Source organism: Hippoglossus hippoglossus, chromosome 9 (assembly GCF_009819705.1).
Source record: "Hippoglossus hippoglossus isolate fHipHip1 chromosome 9, fHipHip1.pri, whole genome shotgun sequence".
Lineage (NCBI taxonomy): Eukaryota > Metazoa > Chordata > Actinopteri > Pleuronectiformes > Pleuronectidae > Hippoglossus > Hippoglossus hippoglossus.
Window position 1 is genome coordinate 11,992,778 of NC_047159.1, and position 13,100 is coordinate 12,005,877.

General features: G+C 41.4%; 1 protein-coding gene across 2 annotated transcripts in view; it reads right to left on the reverse strand.

Moving 5' to 3' along the window:
* Positions 1–328: 328 nt before the first annotated feature.
* Positions 329–13,100, reverse strand: part of LOC117767516 (netrin receptor UNC5C-like) — a 197,732-nt gene continuing 184,960 nt past the window's right edge. For both annotated transcript variants that reach the window (XM_034595243.1, XM_034595242.1), the window contains 5 exons: positions 11,259–11,492; positions 9,025–9,174; positions 8,416–8,580; positions 6,100–6,278; positions 329–3,479 (listed from right to left, as the gene is read on the reverse strand). In XM_034595243.1, the coding sequence (XP_034451134.1) occupies positions 3,317–3,479; positions 6,100–6,278; positions 8,416–8,580; positions 9,025–9,174; positions 11,259–11,492 (891 nt within the window). In that variant the 3' untranslated portion in view covers positions 329–3,316. The remainder of the gene's footprint in view (positions 3,480–6,099; positions 6,279–8,415; positions 8,581–9,024; positions 9,175–11,258; positions 11,493–13,100) is intronic.

Consider the following 13,100-nt stretch of genomic DNA (forward strand, 5'->3'; position numbering starts at 1 on the left):
GCTCTTTTTTATATTCTGAAGTTTTGCCAAATATAGCGGACAGTACACAACTGTACATACTGTGGATAGAAAAGATTTGTACATAGTTTGATATCTTAACACTACTTTCTTCACATCATGGTGGATCACACGTTCTCTTCTCACGGGAAAACCCCTTCGACGCGGCAAAGATCAAACTTCCCTTCATCGGTCGTTTCCTTGAACACGTTTCCTCAGTGAAAAACTCCATCTCATGACTGTGACTTCTGCCTTTCGAGTTAATCAGGGATGTTGATGATGAAAGCGACACTGCGATTACCTTTGGGTTCATGTTTTAGTTTTTTTTTTTTCACTGCGAAAACAAACTTGAATTGATGGGTTGATGTTTTTTAGGCTTTTTATCCTCATAAAACTCACACAACTCTTCCCTTTGATCTCCTCAACATCTGACATCAGCAGTTACATTTGAAAAAACACACAAAACATCCACTCCATCACTTAACTGCACTCCGTTTTCAGATTTGGTTCATGAGGCTGTCCGCAATCCAAACACTCGACCTGGTACAAGTAGTCTGATTCTTACCTCGACGCACATTTCTAAGCAACTAAACAAAGGAAGAAAAATCTATGTGAATAAAAAAAAAAGAAAATCAATGTCTCAGGGTTTCCTCCTCCGGCGTTGGATGGATGAAATGTGTCAGAACCAGGTAAAGATCTGACCTTTTGCACCAGTGTTAATGGAGCCTCTGCCTACTTGGATTTCTCCACAAGATCCTCCTCAGTATCTCCTCTACATACCTGATGTTCAGTTTCATATGGCGTCTCTCCGTAGAATATCTAAACTCCCTTTTTTTTCCCAAAAACATTTTACACGTATTTCCTTTGAACCGATCGTTCTCGTCGTCCTTAACGCGGTGAATAGAGTTCGTGTCCCCAGGGGCATCACACAATGAATCGAAAGCCACTGAGATAAGGCTGTTTTTCATTTTTACTGGAGTGACACCTTTTCATCAGGAGTTATTGTCCGGGGTCAGTGGCAGCCTTGGTTCACAACGTTGTTCTGCAAAGTACAAATATATTACACTCCATTGTACATAGACCCCCCCCCCAACCCCCTTTGTCGTTATTTGATTTTTTAAAGTTCTGATTTGAAACAAATACACAATGACCTGGGATGTTAGTTGCTGACAGAACATTTGAGAAAATGGACAACTAACTGATATGATACAGATCTCTTCCCTCACACAGTTCACATCTATAAAAAAAAACACATTCAAAAGACTAAAAGGATAATTAATGTTAATAACATAATAATGATCACATAAAAACAAAAACATACTATGGTAATACAAGGTCGATAGGATGAACATGATAATCATGTATTTACACGTTTCAGACGGTCAAACAAAAAAAGTAAATGCTTGTTTTTCCTCAAAGGCCACTGGGTGGTGCTAGTGACCAGCAAAGTCATGGTGTTGCTCACATGTGGCCTGATGGCAGACTGACTGTGATGATAGGACACTGGAAATATATATATATATATATATACGTAGACTATATATATATATATTTAGTAAATGAAATTATGATAAAATCAGTATAATTGGGTACATTAAGCGGTAATGAATGATTTAAATCCCTATCACTCAATACTATGCTATATTACTGTATTTAGAAACACACGTCTGGTTCGTCCCTTTTTGCTCCTTCTCCCTTTTTCCCTCTGAGTTGGATCCCGACCAGAAACAAGCCCCAACAGCTCCTCAGAAAGACTCCGGGAGTAAAAGATAAGCAAATGTGGTATCGATGGCAGGAATCCCCCGACCTGCATTAGCAAACAACTCGTCCACATCATCAGCAGTGTCGCTGCAGACTGCATGTTAACACTATTTCAGTTTGAGATGCAGCATGAAGATCCTTGTTTCAGTTTATGAAAAACTTCTTGTGGTGAAGTAGAAGAAGTGCAGAGATTTATTTATTTTGGCTCAGGAAAACTAGTTTTCTTGAACAAAAAAATAAAATGAAATATATACTCCTAAAATGTTGTCAATGTTGACTCCTTTTAAACAAACATGTAATATAAAAATAAAATACTAAAAATATTTGTGGACTGTATACTGTGCTGCAGTATAATGTTCATAAATATAATAAATAGCTGCATTTATAAGTGTGATCTTAAATATACCTCAAAACAGACAAATTTATGACTGTGTGACAAAGCTACACATATAAAATGGCAAACTGGCATCCATCAGGAGTATAATCATCTTTGGACTGGCTTCCTTTTTTAGGAAAGTTAGATGTACAAGTGAAAAGGCAAGAGGGCAACAAGCTGGGCTGCCTGTCACTAACCTGGACGCTAACATTTTTATTTTTTGGGAAAACGCCACAAATAATTGAAACATCACTCATGATGCCGTGTCCCCTAAACTGAGCGGCCTGTCGTCTCCGGCTTGTTTCTGGTCAGGACCCCTTGATTGACAAGTCACGTCACCGTGTAGCGAATTCTGTTTGCAGGTAATGATCCACACATATGGACAGCAGAATACATCGAGCGTTCCCTAGGAAACGATATAAAGACGACAAACTGTACTGGCGAACACGTACAGCCAAGGCTCAACAGGAGAGGAGTGGGATCGCTTCTTCATCTCCTCTCTCATTATCTCTTCTCCATTCCGTTCTCTCCGATGATCACCTGACCCTCCCTCCCATCATTCTCTGTTTACGTCTTCCTGTCCTTTTGTAATCAGTTTAGCTTCCCTCGTCCTAATGAAGAGTCTCTAACTCACTCTCTCTCGTACCTCAATCTACCTTTCCCCCCAATCTTCTGTAATCAGTTCTCTTCTCTCGCTTCATGATTCTGTTCCTTTCCTATAGAGGGCTTTTTTTTCAAGGTCAGTGCCTCAGTTGATTTTTTTTTCTTTTCTCTGCTCGTCTTTGTTCAGTATAAAATAACAGCAAGAGAACAACTGGTGTTACACAAGACAAGGTCTTTTTTTCAGGCGTGTGTGTATTGTTTGTTCCTGATAGACTGTGTGTGTGTGTGTGTGTGTGTGACTGTGTGTGTGGTAGGTCGGGTTCTCTCTCCTTAAGTCACACATGTAAACACACATGTAAAGATTTGCACATAGTTCCAGCCCCGCTTTCATCCTGTCTGTTACCATGTCGGCATGATTACCGTCGTATTTAACTGGTGCTCAGTCACCGTGGCAACAACTTTTTTCTTTTTGCTCACGTCAAAGTCGCTCATTGCCTTTGCTGCAGCATCAACCGTAGAGAATCCACAAGTAAATCGTCTTCAGCGTTCTGTCACTGTCTTGGAAACCTCTTTGCTCTGTCAATGGTCCATTGTCATGGAGGCAAGGCTGCTGTCATGGCGACCCATCTCCTCCAGCACCGCGGCCAGTTCGTTTAGGTCTCCGTCGGGGAAGTGCTGGGCCTCCCACAGATCCAGGATCACACCTGTCGGGCTGGACTTGGTGGCAAAGTAGTTCAGGTACCTGGAGAAAATCAAGAGGAGGATGTGAGACAAAACATATGGTTGATAAGGTAATAACATGCAACAAATAAAAGTATGTTTCCTACACTTTGTCAGTAACTTTCTTAAACTGTTTTCAGACATGAATTAAGGAGAATGTCCGGAGGATGGGGTCCGGAGTTTCTCCAGAGTTTGCCTTTCACATATGAACAATCTCTGGTGATGGGTGGTGCATCATGTGGAGGTTGCTCGTAACGAATGAATTCTGCTGCCAAGATTCCAGTTCTTGTTTAAGGCAACACAATTTTTTTTTTTTATCACTAAAAAATCTCTTGACATCTTCGCCTGTGTCATCTTGTTGTTTCTCTGCATGTTCCAAACGTCGTCAACATGCCCGCCCCCTTGCAGTGAATCCTCCAGAGGATCTCCTGCTGTGTTCTCACATGAACTCATTCAGACGTTATCTTTTACTCGGGGGCTGGAAGGAGAAACTCAGCAGAAAGTCCAGAGGCTCGGACTCGGACATTTGCATTCACACACACTATGGACAATGTCAGGAGACTATTCAGTGCAGGTCTGACAGCAACTTGAGAAATGTACAATGTTTCAGTCGTGGAACTTTAAATGTTTAAAATATTAAACAAGTAACATTACACTTAAGCTACAGGCTGCAACAACCGGTCTTTTAAACAGGACAAACATTATATTTCCAAATACATCTCAAGATTAGATAGAAAAAAGAGGGAAGAAGATCTAATGGACTACGTGGACAGGGGAAACAAATCTACTACTTAATTTACTTTACTGAAACTACCCCGAGGCGGAAAAAAAACATTACAGATGTTTACTTATTAAGATAAAGAAACACACGTTTTCTGAAAGTCAAATTGAAAGGAAGAGATGGCTGCAGCACATAATAATATGGAACAGGTTTGTTTTTCAAAAAAGCTGAAAAGTAACATAACCACAGGTCATATAACAAAATGGACAGAATCCAAATTTAATTGATTATATCCTGAATCCCACAAGATATAAAATGTAATGAGTTAAGCTCTTTATGAAATGTGGCAGGCAACTTCTTTTTTTTTCCTGAAAACTTGCCATTATGCAAGTTCCTTTCAAACTGCTTTAAACAAATAACCTCGGGTAGAGCTCAGAAATGAGCCAAGAGCTCCACAGAGAGAACTGGTTTTAAAGTATTGGTTTGAATTACAGCCGTGGAGAGTCAAGTACACAATGGTGGCAGAGAAGTCTAACGATGAGCCATCTGTGGCAAAGATCTCAGCGCTGCTTTAAAGTGGAAAAACCATCAAATTTCAGTCCCGTCGGAATAAAGAAGGAAAAAAAAAAAGGACTTTGTGTTCCTGTGTAAATCCTGTGATTGTGCTGTTGGCACACTGTGGTGCTGTTTAAACACAACCACAGGCATGTGTGAGGCTCCTCTGCTCCTTTGTGAGTTGTCAGTATTTCCTCGTGCAAATTTACTTCTTTTTTTCCCCCTCATGTTTCTCTCTCTCAGCCAAAACATCTGATGGAGCCATTTTCATTACTTCCTTTGCTTCTTTCTCTCTTTCTGTCTGAGACTCCATCCGTCTGCTGTGTGTGATTACGGGGCATCCTGCTGTTATGTGAACGCAGTAGCTCAGATCCACCTTTCCGTGTGTGTGTGTGTGTCTGTCCAACATTTGTGAAAGTTGTGTGACGAGTGATGACGACAAAGCATGACTCACACTTTAAAGTCAAACCGACACACTGGGGCGGTCACAGGAGCAGAGAGCATTAAAGATGGCATTTCTCTTTTAGGGCATTTTATCATGCTGCGTTTGAAGAGAGCAGCTTTTTAGCAGAAAAAACGTGGACGTAAACAACAATTTGGCTCGCCGTCCATTTTTCACTCGCTGATCGGGAATATTTGGTGCCCACATTAACAGACGGCATCGTGAGCCGGCTGCCAGTCGGGACAATTAGGTGCACTTGTGCCCAATTATCCTCTCCATGTCTGCCTCTGCTTCGGGAGCTGCAGGTAAATGAAGCTCCGGTCTGACTCATCGACACACACATCTGCAGATAGTGATACTAAGGATGTAACCAATCGGATGCAAATAGAAAATGGCCTCTTTAGTATGTGGGTGCATTGGAGGCGATATTGTTTTTTTATTCGAGATAATAAGAGCAGGACCAAGAAAGCAACATATTTGCAATCTGATATAAGCTCCCAGGACTCAAGGCACATTGGAATTTATCAAGAGATTGATTCAGTTTTTCAGATAAGACAACCTGTGTGTGTGTGTGTGTGTGTGTGTGTGTGTGTGTGTGTGTGTGTGTGTGTGTGTGTGTGTGTGTGTGTGTGTGTGTGTGTGATTGTGTCTCATTCTTTTGTGACCAACTCAGTAACAGCAACACGAAATATAAAACATTCATTTGTAAACATCACCAAGTTATAAGTTGACAAACACACACACACACACTCACAAAATGTATGCGTGCGTGTGGTCTTGCTCATGTTGTGGGGACCAAAATCTATTTAAACAGTTTTGACTTCTTCATGGGGACATAAGCATATATATATATATATATATATATATGTTTGTGTGTGTGTGTGTGTGTGTGTGTGTGTGTGTGTGTGTGTGTGTGCGTCTCACCTGTCAAGTCTAAGTTTGTGGGCCAGCATCCTCCAGTCGTTGCCTCTGGTCTGCGGTGCATCCAGACTGCCGCACAGCTTCTGTCTGATGGATAAAGGGATGCGGAAGGCATTAGGCCCCACTAAGGTTGTGATATTACTGGCAGGGTCCATCAGGGACGTGTCTATGCACTGGAGGTCCTGGAAAAGACAGAGGGAAAACGGTCAGTTGTTTTTGCAAAGTTGAATTCTCTGATATCTTTGACCTCTGCAGGAGACACACAAGAGGACGGGGATGGATCTAAAAGCTTATATATATGAAATGTAATATTAGAAAGTTGAATTCATCATGTTTATCATTCAGCTACAGCTCTGTCTTATTCCCTCTCACAAATAGTCTGCCGGTGTCTATGTGGCGTCTCTGGTGTTTGACCAATTACAGATGGTTCCCCTAATTAATACAAGAGTGAAACAAACACAAAGACCTGCGCTGCACCACTCTGTCTCTCCGCTCGCTGTCGATCTCTGTCCCTTTCGGAACCTTCATCCCATTAATCTGCCACTCCTGGGCTGAAAGGAGGCATCGCTCTAATGAATGTGACTTGGCAGAAGGAAACAACAACTGCCAGCGCTGATGTGAATGATTACTATTTACTGCATCTACTTAGCCCCAATTTACAGCCCAAAGCTCTGCTGCTGCTGCTGCTGCAGGAAGAGCGAACGGCGGATGCAAAGGGACATCTGTTTCTCGGCAGAAATAATAAATGCTCTAAATCTTCTTTACTTTAATTGTTTAACATGTTCAACTCTGCTGGCTGGTTGGCGGTGCACAATATGTTATTTTACTGGCTACACAAAACGATTTACAGTGTTGTTTTAGCTAATCAGCTCCAAAACACTTGCCAAACATGTGACCATAGGGATTATTTCGTAGCCTATGTTACGTATGATGTCAGCTGATTACGTTACAAAATATTTGATGCTGAATGTTAAACCGTGATTTCCCCCCAAAAAAATCCTTATTTCAGCAGCGTAGAAGAAACTCAGAATCAAGCATTTGACTATTTGCTCCAGAGAAAAGTCACAGAAGCAAATCACGACAACTTCTTCAACTGCATCTGGGTCTTTGACTTGTCCAGCCTACTACATTAGACTTTGTGGCAAAAAAACACGAGCACCTTGATCACCTTGAAATGTTCTGCACATTACGATCAGGGTGTTAAAGTTAGGTTAAGAGGAGAAACCTTGAAATTACAGGACAACTCTGACAACTCCTCTAGATACATTTTTTTCTAGGTTACCTTGACTTTCATTCTTATTTTGCCCAGTGACAAGTGCTGAAGAAAAACAACATGTGTAACCTCCCCTCACTGCTCCACAACCCATGTTCAAATAATCGGTCCCTCTTTGTGAGCTCACCTGGTTAACCAAGGGTTAAGACATTTTCTAAAGTGCAACGTGATCACCCGTGAACACCAGTGGAGAATTCAAAGCAGTGACATTCCAAAAGAAATGTCTGACCTTCGACCAAAACTGTTCACACATGGACACAGACACACACAAACACACGCACACATTCACTCTCGACCCTGCGGTTACATGGCCTGGCGGAATCAAAGAGGAGTTATTCCTCGCGTGTTGTGTGACCTCTAGCCCCCGAATGAATGATTGAACACAGTCACAGAAGCACAGCAGGAACCCTGAGTGTCTGGCAGAGATAAACTTGGTGACTTCAGGACCTTGACTGCAGGAAAGTAGAAGTTAGTTCAGGGAATGGAGAAGGAACCTTTGTCTCTGTGCTCATTTCTTTTCAGCGTGTGTTTCATCCTGCGTTCGACCAGTGTGAGATTACAGTGTCTTCTGCAGTGTTCTCTTAAGGCGGCTGCACACTAGAGGATAATCGGGATGATTTTAGACCCGATTTGCCCCGTCCGACAATCGTGGGGGGCGTTCCCGACTGGAGGTCCTTCTCTGCCGATCATCTGCCCAAATAATCCTGAAGTGTGAGGGGTTTACAAAATAATCTAAATGCTACCGATTGAGTCGGAGCCTCCCCGATCTCGAATCATAAATATCAAACCTGTTTGATCTGGAGAGAGAGAGTGAGAGTCTCTGGAAGTCTCCATAAAACTGCCACTGTGAAATTGTTTCCTATAAAGTGTTCTCTGATGTTCTGGCCAAATCGTCCAGTGTGTGCGTTCTGAACATTATAAGATTAAAAATTGGTTAAATTTGTCATTATGTCTGTGGTCTCCCACGTTTTTAAAATCGGTTGCAAAACGTCCAGAGGAACAGCGTCTTGTTTCTGTCGTGCCCGGGTTAATTTCTACTATCTCACCTCCTCCAAAGTGTTGCTGAGCTGAAAGATCTGCCCTTCTCCCTCCACCTGCCGTACACACAGTTTGCAGCTCATCTCCGTGGTGGCTGAGCTCAGTCGCTCCAGGGTGAAGGTGCAGTGAAGAGTTCTCTGACTGCTGCTCCACACCTGGTAGAACGGGATCTCCTGGAAAACGCACAAATAATATGCATGTTTTAGTATATAAAGCGTCAACATATCTTTCATGTGTGTCTATGGTTCAGGTGAAATATATGAACATCTGCACTCTTGAATTTGTACGGAATCTTAAAGCAACACTTTTTGTTACCTTCAAATATTAGTTAAATAAAGACAGAGTTACAACAGCAGCTCTCTGGTTTAGGAAGCAGGAAATCCACCATTCAGTTGTGTTTGAATTCAGTGAGTGGGACTCAGCACTCAGAGCTCTACACCTGGACACTGAGATGCTACTAGTGGTCCTGAAAATGTACATTCACACAACTTTTAGTAAACTTAGTGTAACCTTATTTGGCTACTTTAAAAAAGCGTATAACATAAGAGGATCATTTGCTACACTGTGCTTATCTTGTCACTCAAACGTCTGTATGTGTATGTCTGCGTCCGTCTCACCTGATACTTTGCGAGGAGCTTGCTCTTCCAGTGTGTGTGTGGCACGTCGTGGATGGACAGTCTCAGGTTGTGTGTGCTGTCTTTAAAGTTCAGAGTCTTTGGCTCGTCCAGGAGCTTCCCTCCCATCTGGGTCTCCATCTGAAGAACCTCCTACACAAAAAAAAAAAAACACAAGAAAAACTCCTTCAAATCTAAAAGTTTGCTTCCACCTTAATCTTGCCCACTGAAACATTTGTTCTTCAGCATTAGAGACTGTGGAGAGCCTTTCATTTATCTCGTAATTACTGCAGACGGGGCCGTCTTCTTGAATTCTTGAATGTTGCTTTGAAGTACACAGCACCATGAAATACTTGAAGCACAAAGGTTTTCATTGAGATATCATCACACATCTCAGTAGGTGTATTCCCTGGATTTAAGCAAAGCTTAGCTCTGCTCACCACACTAAGCTGAGGAGAGATCAAAGTGCTGCTGTCGTGAAAAGTGGGGAATGAAGCAATAACTTTAATGTGAGACAGTAAAATTAAATTACTTCGACTGACTTTAGAAGACGACCTCAATGCATCTTATTATGAAAATAATACAAATTACCTCCTCTACCTTTGCTAAGATGTCAAGACAACAATTAAAATACTTTTCCTCATTAAAGCATAATAGTTTTAAAAATTCCTGCAACTACCAACTCACTTAGAAGGAAGAACTGCACTAATTAAAGGTTTTAGTTTTGCTCGAATATCTTATGCCTTGTCTATACCACTGCAGATATTTTATAATATTTCCCCCTCCATTTAAAATTTTTTATAAATCTCTGTCCCCCTGATCTTTTTCCCAAATACCTACATCCAGACGAGACCACAAAAAAAACTACAAACGTTCAAATAAGCATGCCGGGCCAGTAGGTGGCGATAAAGTCTACATCAATGATCCATCAAATACCAGAGAAGAACGCTGTAGTCCAAGTACTTATAGGCGAGGCAGATCCCTGTAAAGGTGCAGTGATGATAAATGTAGCTGCTAACTTGTTATTAAACCTAGCAGTGCAAAACAATCGTAGATAAACAGGTGTAAAGCCGCCATTCTTGTTGTTGTTTCTGGTTCATGCTCATTATACAAAGCAACAGTTGGCATGTGGGAAGTAAGCTGCCAGGTGAGTTTTCAAAAATCTGCACATTAGAAGGCGTTTGTAAAGAAAACGTTAGGTTTGCAAAAAATATACACAATAGTGTGGACTGGGCTTTAGTTTTCACCATGAGTAAAAACCAGTGAATGTAAAACCGATGGTGTCCATTTGATATCTCTGCCCATTATGTGAATTAAAGGAAGCACTTTATTTTACTTTGTTGTTGTGCTGTTGTTTCAGTAATACATTAACCACACAGAGCGACTGTTGGGATTTTGGCTCATTCTTTTTAACTTGGCTTTTGACTTTAACTCAGCCTCCAAACCAAGACAAAGAAAGTATCGGTGCTCTATGGGTACAGCAGCATGCATGGTGATTATATCAACATATTTATAGGCTCACGAAGTGCATACAGTTAAAAGAAAATCAACACACAGACACACTTGTTTTCTGAAAGATGAATAAGTCATCAGTGCGGCTTCTGATGCCTCCTACAACCTTTTCAAAATAATCAATTCCTGCTTCCCATCATCTTCCTACGCAGCGGCAGCTCTACTGTAGATATACAGCCAGAGACTTCCCCTTTGAATCGTCAGCCGATCAATTACACAACACAAAGTCTCCATCATTAAAAAGTCCACCTCTCAACTTGGTTTTCAAGCCACAATCGCTTGTTTGAAATGTTAAAAGTTGGCTGCGTGTTGATGTTTCTGCGAGTGGATGCGTGCCACGCCGACACTTGACTTATCATGACGTGCATAAATTACCAGAGTTAATCTCTCCGGTATCAGATGGTCCCTCCAGAGCTTTGAATTAGTTTAAATTCTGAAGCATCGCCGTCGTGACATTGCTTGATCCTGTGTTGTTTACTGCTTCTCAGATCATTTCCAGAAGACTAGATCCAACTCTACACAGATTTCTATTCAAGCTTTCCAGTTTTATTTCAAATGGAAATTAGCAAAACAGAGTTTTAGCAATGGGTGTACCATGAGAGAACAAGATCTCAAAAGTACTCAACCTAAAATACCACACACCTCCTACCGTACTTTAGATACATACTGCAGAGAAGCTATTAAACCAATTCATTCTCATAAGTCACTCAGTTTCAATACTTTACCTTGAGTGCATCCTGTGTGTCGTCCAGACAGTACACCCTGATGTGATAGTCCATCGTTGTGCACGAGACGGGTCCAAAAAGAGCCAGTTTGAGCCTCTTGGCGGCCGCCTTGCCGATTGACTGGCCCACAAGGCAGTATGTCCCCAGTGTCTCTGTTAAGATGTGACATGCCTCCAAGTCCATCTGCACGTAGCAGGGGGTGGTGAAGTTTTCCTCTCCCACCACGACCACATCCTGTGGGAATCACACACACAAACAAAGAGTCACACACATTTGTAGACTTCCAGCCGTGTTCTGCTGAGATGGTGTTTTGTAACTATTCTTTTACCACGTTACTTATCTCAACTAAAAACAGGTGATCCTTCATTCTTCAGTCTTTATTTGTCTGTATTATTATTAGTATATACTATCTAATATTAGTAGGTTGCCTATTTGCTGGTGTCAAAGAAAACTCAACATTTCCTCGATCTGTTTGATAATAAAAAACCTCTCCAGGATCTCAGGAACATAATTCCTCCCATTTACTGAAAAGGCTTTTATTTTGAAACGTAAACAAAGTGTATGACAACAGTATTATTATTTAAACAACATACTGTAATCCCCAATCAGCCATAACTTTAAAACCGGTGACAGGTTTTATTATTTGGACAGAGTGGTGTTTATCTGTAGCCTGTTTTAAAGAGTTCATTCTGATCTGAGTGATTTAAAACTTTTAGTGTCACTTGGTGGCTTCACTAAGTCCAAAACACACAGATCAGCATTAAAACAACTTTAAACATTGACTGGTTTTAATGTTGTAGCTGATCAGTGTAAATGTTCCTGTGGAAAGTAGATTATTCTGAATTGACAAAGTGAGGCCACAGTCCAAGTAATCTTGTTTTTCCCCCTCACTTTATTTGACACTAGCTTCTATTTGTTTGTTCAGACCACTATTGTTAAAACTTGCATTATTTGATGGGCGGCTTTGTGTTAGAATTTACAGGCGTTAATCCACTTCCTGTCTGTTAACATAACACAACTGGACCTGCATTTGGAGCCATTTCCACTAATGCAAACAACCCCTGTGTAAGCAAAGTCCTTCTCTATATACCTCATGCAGCCCTGTGTTGCTATACACAGGTATTTCTTTTATGCAATGGCTGCAGCGATGTGTGAAGAGTTGTGCTATTTGGACAATAAACATTGTGTAACTTTTCATATCAGTCTGGTTATTATTCCTAGAATGTTGAGGATGTTTGATTCAGCAGATTGTGAATAAACTCGCAATGAGACAGTGAATAGAATTGTAAAAACATGTCTGGTTCCTACATCTGACTCCTAAAAGTAGATCAAAATGTCCATTAGGAGAACGGTGGCACTTGTTCTAAGTTGTTGTCTGTGAAGTGTGTCCAATCCCACTGTGATTATCTGGCTGCTGCTCATACGATTCCCACCTCTCCCTGTCACAGCCTGAATTATGATAAATCCATATGGCTCTTTGTGTTGAGGGAGGATGCACCGGCTCAGCTCGCTCTCTTTATATGAGCACTGAATCTGGAATTTATTGTGCGCATATCTATGTTTGCGCGCGTGATTGTGAGTAATTGTGTGCGCGTGTATGTGGATGCAAACACCCTTCAGCTCGGACGTTGTGCATTCTACCCGCAAGTGTGATACAAGTATTGAGTTTTGAATCGCAGTTCATGCAGAGTTGTGTTCCTACAGATGAGCTGAATCGATACAAAGGGGTAGGAAAGCAATATGCTATGAATCTGTTATTACTGGTAATCACAACCGTGGCTGCTCCCCCCTGATGTGAGGGGAATTCAATTACCTTGCTCTCCCTGTTTGAGAAAAAAAACT